This window comes from Amblyraja radiata, chromosome 41 (genome assembly GCF_010909765.2).
Source record: "Amblyraja radiata isolate CabotCenter1 chromosome 41, sAmbRad1.1.pri, whole genome shotgun sequence".
NCBI lineage: Eukaryota > Metazoa > Chordata > Chondrichthyes > Rajiformes > Rajidae > Amblyraja > Amblyraja radiata.
Window position 1 is genome coordinate 15,580,664 of NC_045996.1, and position 11,162 is coordinate 15,591,825.

The 11,162-nt window shown below is 51.9% G+C and overlaps 1 protein-coding gene across 1 annotated transcript in view; it reads left to right on the forward strand.

Moving 5' to 3' along the window:
• The first annotated feature begins 3,501 nt into the window (after positions 1-3,501).
• The window catches only part of qpctl (glutaminyl-peptide cyclotransferase like), a 9,945-nt gene continuing 2,284 nt past the window's right edge, over positions 3,502-11,162 (forward strand). Inside the window, exons 1-5 of the mRNA XM_033014272.1 lie at positions 3,502-3,773; positions 5,048-5,194; positions 8,321-8,608; positions 9,538-9,699; positions 10,554-10,653. Coding sequence (XP_032870163.1) covers positions 5,072-5,194; positions 8,321-8,608; positions 9,538-9,699; positions 10,554-10,653 — 673 coding nt within the window. The 5' untranslated portion in view covers positions 3,502-3,773; positions 5,048-5,071. The remainder of the gene's footprint in view (positions 3,774-5,047; positions 5,195-8,320; positions 8,609-9,537; positions 9,700-10,553; positions 10,654-11,162) is intronic.

Consider the following 11,162-nt stretch of genomic DNA (forward strand, 5'->3'; position numbering starts at 1 on the left):
AAATCAAGATTCCGCCAATTGCAGTTCTGGGATTGGGATGAAGCGCCTATTGACTGGGATAGATTGATGGGCTGAATGGCCTCCTGCATTGTATATTTAGTTTTGGGGACACAGCGCGGAAACAGCCCAGTCGGCCCACAACGTCCGTAGCACTAGCACTATCATAGAACATAGACAATAGGTGCAGGAGTAGAGGCCATTCGGCCCTTCGAGCCAGCATCGCCATTCAATATGATCATGACTGATCATCCAACTCGGTATCCTGTACCTGCCTTCTCTCCATACCCCCTGATCCCTTTAGCCACAAGGGCCACATCTAACTCCCTCTTAAATATAGCAAATGAACTGTGGCCTCAACTACCTTCTGTGGCAGAGAATTCCACAGATTCACCACTCTCTGTGTGAAAAATGTTTTTCTCATCTTGGTCCTAAAAGATTTCCCCCTTATCCTTAAACTGTGACCCCTTGTTCTGGACTTCCCCCTACAGCGCGGAACAATCTTCTTGCAAGCCAATTAACCTACACATCTGCACGTCATTGGGGTGTGGGAGAAAACCTACGCGGTCACGGGGAGAACGTGCAAACTCCGTACAGACAGCACCCGTCGTCAGGATCGAACCCGGGTCGCTGGCGCTGTGAGGCAGCAGCTCTACCCGCTGCGCCACCGTGCCGGCCAAATTATCCACAATTCTCCCAGCAACTCGCTGAGAGAGAGTTTGACATCTCAGGTCTGGCAGCAGCCCAACACCTTTGTCAGTCGGAGGGGAATGGGGAATACTGGTGGGTGTATGGGACGAGCAGACAGCAGAGGTAGTTGTGGTGGGTACTATAACAATATTAAAAATACACCAGGCCAAGGGTACATGGATGCGAAAAGTTTAGAGAGAATTGGATCCTAATCACAAATTATAGTAAAATTAGGCCATTCGGCCCATTGAGTCTATTCCAGATGGCTGATCTCAGCCTCCTGATCCTATTTTCCTGCCTTTTCCCCATAACCTTTGACACCCGTTCTAAACACGTTGAATGCAGGCAAACGGGACTAGCTTAGATGGGTCAGCATGGTCGTGTTGGGCTGAAGGGCCTGTATTTGTGCTCTATGACTATTACCATGTGACCCAGCCAACATCTCCCCTTCAATGCCATTATCAACCACATGTTTACCTCATAGACTCAACATGCTGGAGTAACCCAGTGAGTCAGGCAGCATCTCTGGAGATAAGCAGTAGGTGACGTTTCTGGTCGGAACCCTTCAGACTGCAGTCTAGTGAGGGTTCCAACCCAAGACATCATGTATTCCTTGTTCAAAAGGGAACTGCAGATGCTGGAATATCGAAGGTACACAAAATTGCTCGGGAAACTCAGCGTGCAGCAGCATCTATGGAACGAAGGAAAATAGGCGACGTTTCGGGGCCGAAACCCTTCTTCAGACTGATGGGGGGTGGGGAAAGCCTATTTCCTTCGCTCCATAGATGCTGCTGCACCCGCTGAGTTTTCCCCGCAATTTTGTGTACCTATCATGTATTCCTTTTTCTCCAGAGATGATGCCTGACCCGCTGAGTTACTCCAGCAATTTGTGTCTGTCTGCAGTCTAAACCAGCATCTGCATTTCCTTCCAATACAGTTTTGGGTCGGAATGGGCAAGTTTGGCCGAAGGGCCTGTTTCCACGCTGTAATGCTCTATGTAACATCTTCCTCGGGGGTTTTGTGGAGTCGCCAAACTCTCGAGTTTCTCTAAGTGTACAATGCAGAGCGTGGTGACGGGTTATATCACGGTCTGTCTGGGAAACTCAAGAACGAGGGAGGCTTCAGATAGTGGTGGACACTGCCCGGTCCATCACAGGTACGGACCTCCCCTCCATCGAAGGTCCATCACAGGTACTGACCTCCCCTCCATCAAAGGGATCTACAGGAGTCTCTGCCTCAAAAAGACAGCCAGCATCATCAGACCCACACCACCCTGGCCACGCTCTCATCTCGCTGCTACCATCGGGAAGAAGGTACAGGAGCCTGAAAACCATGACCACCAGATTCAAGAACAGCTTCTTCCCAACAACCATCAGGCTCTTGAACACAACAGTGACCTCAGCAACTGTGATCTTCTGTGGCCTGTGTCTTTGGTTTTGCTGTATTATGGTTACCCAGTATTACAAATTATTAATTTATTGGTATTATCAAAAACAGCTTCTTCCCAACAAATGAAGATACAAAATGCTGGAGCAACTCAGCGGGTCAGGCAGTAAGTACACTGGTGTAAATTGGCCGGTCCATCACAGGTAATGACCCCCCCCCCATCGAAGAGATCTGCAGGAGACTGGACAAGCTAGATGCAGGAAAAATGTTCCCAATGTTGGGCAAGTCCAGAACCAGGGGCCACACAGTCTTAGAATAAAGGGGAGGTCATTTAAGACTGAGGTGAGAAAAAACTTTTTCACCCAGAGAGTTGTAAATTTGTGGAATTCCCTGCCACAGAGGGCAGTGGAGGCCAAGTAACTGGATGGATTTAAGAGAGAGTTAGATAGAGCTCTAGGGGCTAGTGGAGTCAAGGGATATGGGGAGAAGGCAGGCACGGGTTATTGATTGGGGACGATCAGCCGTGATCACAATGAATGGCGGTGCTGGCTCGAAGGGCCGAATGGCCTCCTCCTGCACCTATTTTCTATGTTTCTATGAGACCCTTCCCCAATCTCAACCCGAAACATCACCCATTCCTTCTCTCCAGAGATGCTGCCTGTCCCGCTGAGTTACTCCAGCATTTTGTGTCTATCTTCGTTGTAAACCAGCATCTGCAGTTCCTTCCGACACAATAATGTAATTCTTCCAGTACAGCACGGAAACAGGCCTTTCGGCCCAACTCGTCCGTCTGTCAATCCGACCAGCATTTTTGTCTACCTTCGATTTTTCCAGCATTTGCAGTTCTTTCTTAAACAAGAAAATGCAAATGCTGGTTTGCAATTTTTTTAAAAGGCACAGAGTGCTGGAATAACCGGCGGGTCAGGCAGCATCTCTGGAGAACAAGGATTATTGTCCCGCTGAGTTACTCCGGGATTTTGTGTCTATCTTTGGTGTAAACCAGTTTCTTCCTGCACTTTTCCCCAGAGATGCTGCCTGTCCCGCTGAGTTACTCCAGCATTTTGTGTTCTGTGTTAAATCCTGTCCATCGCACCTTAAACACACCTCAAATAAACACCCTGGGCGAATGATTCACACGTCACATTTTCTGTGGATCAATTGCACGCATTTCCTGCTCAGCTTGTCAGTCAGTAAAGGGGGAGGTGGGATTGTAAACCACTCCCTGGTCGGGATGTCATCAGTCGGCGTCGCCTTCGCCGCCAGCGGGAAGCAGAACACAAGACTGTGGGGACAGGAGAAGAGAGTGGGGGAGAGGAGGAGAGGAGAGGATTGTAGAGGGGAGAGGATTTGAGTGGACAGGAGAGGGGAGGACTGGAGAGGAGTGGGGAGAGGATTTGAGTGGACAGCAGAAGAAGGGAGAGGATTGGAGTGGGGAGGAGAGGAGAGGGGAGGGGAGGAGAGGAGAGGAGAGGAGAGGGGCACACTGACTATGTGAGCCGTGAGTGCATCATACATGTCCAAGTCAGCGCGGATTCCCCGCTCCTCTCGTCCCGACAAGCGGCCGGGCCTGAGCCGGATCCCCGCCGTTGTCATCATGCTCTCGGCCCGCGTTCCTCCTCGCGGTCCTGGGTTTATTCTGGGGTCTCTCCTTCACCTCCCAGCCCCCCGATGTCGTGCAGGAAGACTGGAGCCGGCGGAAGGTACGTGGCTACCACATCGCAACGTGAGGCTGGAACAGTGTGACAAAAATATCGCAACAGTGTGACATGAAATGGCAACAGTGTGACATCAAATTGCTACTGTGTGACCCGAAGTGGCAACAATGTGACACGAAATGGCAACGTTGTGACACGAAATTGTCACCATATTGTCACGAAATGGCAACAATGTGACCCGAAGTGGCAACAATGTGACATGAAATGGCAACAATGTGACATGAAATGGCAACGTTGTGACACGAAATTGTTACCATGTGTCATGAAATTGCAACAATGTGACCCCGAAATGTGGCATTGCACCGGCCAATCACCTCGTCAGAACCCCCTTAATTTAAGTTAATTCAGACTTTATTCTTAAAGATCGTTATTTTATTTTAACCCGAATTGACCTGTATAAATGCAGATTTATAAGGCGTTTGATTTAAAGGGAACAAACTATTGGGAATTAATTTAGTCCAATATTGCCACAAGATCCTTCCCATAGGTAAGGAAATAAAAACGTGTAATAATTTAACTGGTTGTATCTCAGCGCCGATTCCACCAGCTGGGGGACCTCTCCTGGTGAAACGATGCAGGGTTTTACATGGATTACATTAATAATCATTATATTCCTGTTGCAAAATCAACCCTTCCACTTCCTTCATCAATGCCCTTGTTCACTTTAGATCAGATTAGTTTATTGTCACCAAGGTACGATGAAAAGCTTTTGTTGCATGCTAACCAGTCAGCGGAAAGAAAATGTGCAGGAAGGAACTGCAGATGCAGGCTCAAACCGAAGGTAGACACAAAATGCTGGAGTAACTCAGCGGGACAGGCAGCATCTCTGGAGAGGAATGGGTGATGTTTAGGGTCGAGACCCATATAACCATATAACAATTACAGCACGGAAACAGGCCATCTCGGCCCTTCAAGTCCTTGACGAACACTTATTATCCATAGTCCCATCTACCTGCACTCAGACCATAACCCTCCATTCCTTTCCCGTCCATATACCTATCCAATTTATTTTTTAATTATAAAAGCTTCTTCAGTCTCAAAACATCATACATTCCTTCTCTCCAGAGATGCTGCCTGACCTGCTGAGTTACTCCAGCTTCGATTTAAACCAGCATCTGCAGTTCCTTCTTACACCCATAGACCTATGTCGGTCGGCATAGATAGACCGGGCCGAATGGCCTGTCTCTCTGCAGCATGGTTCCACGGGTGTTAGAGGGAACTCGGAGCGAAGCTGAACTGTGCACCTGCCTTTATTACAGCACCACCACAAACCAAAGAGCGTCATGTCGAGTCAAGTGAGGCAGTTGGCGTCGCTGGTCGACTTCCATCGTCTGTGGAATACCTTCCTGGTGCCCATGTTGATTGAGCGATATCCCGGGTCAGAGGGCATCGAGCTGGTGCGACAGGTCAGTCCCCGGTTAAAATAATTCCTCTTTATTTCGTGGCGATGGCGTGACTGGAGTGGACTTAGATTTAGCTCTGAGGGCTAACGGAATCAAAGGATATGGGGAGAAAGCAGGAACGGGGTACTGATTGTGGATGATCAGCCATGATCACATTGAATGGCAGTGCAGGCTCGAAGGGCCGAATGGCCTACTCCTGCACCTATTTTCTAAGTTTCTATGACGTTCTCTAATCACCAAAACAAATTCAGGCTGGACATAGCTTGGTCTTTGGTTCATAAGTGATTGGAGCAGAATTAGGCCATTCAGCCCATCAAGTCTACTCCGCCATTCAATCATGGCTTATCTGTTTCTCCCTCTCAACCCCATTCTCCTGCCTTCTCCCCATAACCCCTGTAACCCGTACTAATCTAGAAGAAAAGGACACAAGTTATAGTTTAAGAAGGAACTGGAGATGCTGGAAAAATCGAAGGTAGATAAAAAATGCTGGAGAAACGCAGCGGGTGAGGCAGCATCTATGGAGCGAAGGAATAGGTGACGTTTCGGGTCGAGACCCTTCCGGAAACTCAGCGGGTGAGGCAGCATCTATGGAGTGAAGGAATAGGTGACGTTTCGGGTCGAGACCCGGAAGGGTCTCGACCCGAAACGTCACCTATTCCTTCGCTCCATAGATGCTGCCTCACCCGCTGAGTTTCTCCAGCATTTTTATCTACCTCCAATTCATCGTTTAGTTCATTGTCATGTGTACTTTTCGAGTCCACACGCAAGGTTAGAAGTTGCTCAGTCAGAGCTGAACGCACTTTTCAGCATCTGCATACAATGGTGTCTGTCTTGTGCTTCTTGGGCGTGGTGGTGGACAAATTGGTGGAAACATGGGCCGCGACGTGAACTCTCTTTCCTTGACCCCGTCACGTGTACTGAACATGTGTGCAGTGAACAGCTTTTGTTGCGTGCCAACCAGTCAGCGGAAAGACAATACATGATTACAATCGAGCCGTCCACTGTTTACAGAAACAGGATAGACATAGACATAGAAAATAGGTGCAGGAAGAGGCCATTCGGCCCTTCGAGCCTGCACCGCCATTCAATATGATCATGGCTGATCATCCAACTCAGTATCCTGTACCTGCCTTCTCTCCATACCCCCTGATCCCTTTAGCCACAAGGGCCACATCTAACTCCCTCTTAAATATAGCCAATGAACTGTGGCCTCAACTACCTTCTGTGGCAGAGAATTCCACAGATTCACCACTCTCTGTGTAGGACTGATCAGTGAGTCAGCCTACAGAGAGGAGGTCCAGCACCTGACAACCTGGTGTGCCAACAATAACCTCGTCCTCAACTCCAAGAAGACGAAGGAAATTATTGTCGACTTCAGGAAGGTCAGAGGAGGCAGTCATACCCCCATCTATATAAACGGGACTGAGGTGGAGCGCGTCTCCAGCTACAAATTCCTCGGGGTACATATCTCGGAGGATTTGTCCTGGTCCCTCAACACCTCTAAGCTGATCAAAAAGGCACAGCAGCGCCTTTACTTCCTGAGGAGGCTCAAGAAAGCCCACCTGTCCCCCTAGATACTGACCAACTTCTACCGGTGTACCATCAAGAGCATCCTGACCACCTGCTTCACGGTATGGTACAGCAGCTGCACTGTTGCGGACAGGAAGGCACTACAATGGGTGGTGAAAACCGCGCAGCACATCATCGGTGCCCCGCTCCCTGCCATGGATGCCCTCCACCGAAAACGGTGTCTGAGACGGGCTGGGAAGATCATTAAAGACCCCTCCCACCCCAACCATGGACTGTTTGCCCTCCTCCCATCAGGGAGGCGGTACAGGAGCCTCAGGTCTCGTACCAGCAGGATGAAGAACAGGTTCTACAATTATACCATCACATTGCTGAACTCGGAGTCCCGCCGATAGATTTCTCCGGTCCCTCCGTCCCCATTGTTTAATTATTCTGTATTTTTGATTATTCTGTATCTTCTTTTTTTAAAATTTCTATATGCACTACTACTACGGACTGACGCAAAACTGCATTTCGTTGTACCCATACTCAGTATTTGTGCAATGACATTAAAGTTGAATTGAATTGAATTGAATTGAATTGAAAAGATGATTTTCTCATCTAGGCCCTAAAAGATTTCCCCCTTATCCTTAAACTGTGACCCCTTGTTCTGGACTTCCCCAACATCGGGAACAATCTTCCTGCATCTAGCCTGTCCAACCCCCTAAGAATTTTGTAAGTTTCTATAAGATCCCTCCTCAATCTTCTAAATTCTAGCGAGTACAAGCTGAGTCTATCCAGTCTTTCTTCATATGAAAGTCCTGACATCCCAGGAATCAGTCTGGTGGACCTTCTCTGTACTCCCTCAATGGCAAGCATCGACATAGAAAATAGGGTCAGGAGGAGGCCATTCGGCCCTTCAAGCCAGCACCGCCATTCATTGTGATCATGGCTGATTGACCCTATCAATAACCCGTGCCTGCCTTCTCCCCATATCCCTCGATCCCACCAGCCCCTATCTAACTCTCTCTTAAATCCATCCGGTGACTTGGCCTCCACTGCCCTCTGTGGCAGGGAATTCCACAAATTCACAGCTCTCTGAGTGAAAAAGTTTTTTCTCACCTCAGTCTTAGGGAATAACGTTTTAGTGCAAGGTAATGTCCAGAAAGGTCTGATGAAAGATAATCTCGAGGGTCTCCAATGAGGTGGATAATATCTCTGGATCGCTCTCTAGTTGTTGGTGGGATGGTTCAGTTGCCTGAAATATGCTGTATCACTCTATGACCACTTTAAAACTGTATCCTCTAGTTTAGTTTAGAGATACAGCCTGGAAACAGGCCCTTCGGCCCACCGAGTCCGTGCCGACCAGCGATCCCCGCACACTAACACTATCCTACACACCCTAGGGACAATTTACAGTTATACCAAGCCATTATACCTACAAACCTGCATGTCTTTGGAGTGTGGGAGGAAACTGGAGCATCCGGAGAAAACCCATGGGGAGAACCTGCAAACTCCGTACAGAGAGCACCCGTGGCCAGGATGGAACCCGGGTCTCTGGCGCTGTGAGGCAGCAGCTCTACCCGCTGCACGTACACTAACCGCAACCTTGCCGTTCTCCAGCACATCCAAGACCAGCTGGAGTCGCTGCCGGCCGGCTGGAGTCTGGAGATGGACACGTTTGAGGAGCGAACACCGCATGGAGTACGTACCTTCACCAACCTTGTGGCCACTCTGGCCCCCGCTGCCCGCAGACGTCTGGTGCTAGCCTGTCACTACGACTCCAAGTACTACCCGCCAGATGGGGCCGGGCGCGTGTACGTGGGAGCCACGGACTCCGCGGTTCCCTGCGCCATCATGCTGGAGATCGCGCACGCTCTCGACAAGGAGCTACGGCGACTAAAGGAGAGGGTGAGTCTGTCCCGTCCCGTCCCTGCTGGCCACTGCAGACCCTTCAGCCCATCCAATGTCCCTGCTGGCCACTGCAGACCCTTCAGCCCATCCTGTCCCATCTCTGCTGGCCACTGCAGATCCTTCAGCCCATCCTGTCCCATCCCTGCTAGCCACTGCAGATCCTTCAGCCCATCCCATCCCTGCTGGCCCACCAGAGAACCGAGCAGCACGGAAACAGGCCCTTCAGCCCAGCCCATCCCATCCCTGCTGGCCACTGCAGATCCTTCAGCCCATCCCATCCCTGCTGGCCCACCGGAGATCCGCGCTGCACAGAAACAGGCCCTTCAGCCCACCCTGTCCCTGCTAGCCAATGCAGCCCATCCTACCCATGCTGGCCCAGCCTGTGCACCAAAGAACTGTGCAGAACAGATCCAGGCCCTTCAACCCATCGCATCTGTGGTGGCCCACCCAGCGCTCCAGCGAATAGTGCGGCACAGAAACAGGCCCTTCGGCCCATATTGTTCCTGCTGGCCAACGCGCACCCTGTGAACCGTAGAGCATAGAAACAGGCCCTTTGGCCAATCGCATCTGTACTGACCACCCGCTTGCACTCGGAATCGTACAGAACGGGAACAGGCCCTTCGGCCCATCATGTGAATGAATGCTTTATTGTCACAGTGAGATTCGTTGCGAGCGTACCCACGGTATGCAAACAGTGGCTACATAAAGGGCACCGTCCTCATCCGCCGGTCAGCACCATCATTGACCCCGTACCGCCCTCTCCGGACACCGCCCTCTCCGGACCCCAGCCACTGGTTCCATCATCCACTCAGGGGCCGTCTAGCCTGGCCATGTTTGCCGGCGTTAGACAGGTCCAGCGTTGTCCGGCAGTGGCCAAACGTGGGGCCGAGCGGCGCTGACCGGTTTGTCCAACTCCCCTCCTGCAGGCACCGGACCTCACTCTGCAGCTGCTGTTCCTGGACGGAGAGGAAGCGCTGGCCAGCTGGACGGCCACGGACTCACTATACGGGTCACGGCACCTGGCCGAGCGTATGGTGAAGACCAATCACCCCCACACGTCCTCCAGCACCACCCTCATAGACTCACTGGTTAGTACATCCATCCCCACCCTCCCCCACCCCCACACCCTCCCCCACCCCCACACCCTCCCCCACCCCCACACCCTCCCCCACACCCACACCTCCTCCAGCACCACCCTCATAGACTCACTGGCCAGTACAACCATCCCCACCCTCCCCCACCCCCACACCCTCCCCCACCCCCACACCTCCTCCCCCACCCCCACCCCCACACCCTCCCCCACACCCTCCCCCACCCCCACACCCTCCCCCACCCCCACACACCCACCGCCAACCTGCCTCACCCCCACACCTCCTCCAGCACCACCCTCATAGACTCGCTGGTTAGTACATCCATCCCCACCCTCACCCTCCCCCACCCCCACACCCTCCCCCACCCCCACACCCTCCCCCACCCCCACACCTCCTCCCCCACCCCCACCCCCACACCCTCCCCCACACCCTCCCCCACCCCCACACCTCCTCCAGCACCACCCTCATAGACTCACTGGTCAGTACAACCACCCCTCACACCTCCCCGCCCACCCACACCCCCACTCCCTCACCCCCACCCTTACACACCGACCCCCACACCCCCTCATCTCCACCCCCACCCCCTCACCCCCACCCTTCCCCACCCCCTTGGACCCACCCCCACCCTAACCCACCCCACCCTCCCTCATCCCCCACACCCTCCCTCATCCCCCACCCCCTCACCTCCTCTTAGACTCACTGGTCAGTACCTTCTCCCCCCCCCCCCCTCCCTCATCCACTACCCCACCACCTCCCCCACTCTCCCCCCCCCCCCCTACCTCCTTTAGCACCACCAGCTCGACTCCCTGGTCAGTTCCCCCCCTGAGCGTGACCATTGTTGTCTCTTCCAGGACCTGTTTGTGCTGCTGGACCTGCTGGGCGTGAGCAAGCCCATCTTCCTCAACCACTTCAGCAACACCGCCCACTGGTTCAATCGTCTGATTGGCATCGGTACAGGAACCTTGATTAGAACGGGTGTCAGGGGTTTTGGGGAGAAATCAGGAAAATAGGATTAGGAGGCAGAGATCAGCCATGATTGAATGGCGGTGATGGGCCGAATGGCCTAATTCTACTCCGAGAACTTGTGAACTTGTGAGTCGACACTGACCAGCGATCGATCACCATTTCGGCACATTCCGTGAACTGGGATTCCCCTTGTTACTCTAATCTTGCCATGTGTGACAGACTCTAATCTTCTGTTGTTCAATGTTTCTGACAGATCTACATAACAACACATTTCCCCATCACTAATACAGCACACACCCATAGAATAATGTTCCCAGTGCAGCTACAATCACCTGTGTGTACACACTTAGTTTAGTTTGGAGGTACAGTGTGGAAACAGGCCCTTCGACCCATCGAGTCCGCACCGACCATCGATCACCCGTTCACACTAGTTCCATGTTATCCTACTTTCTCATCCACTCCCTACACGATTACCCTACAACCCCGCACGTCTT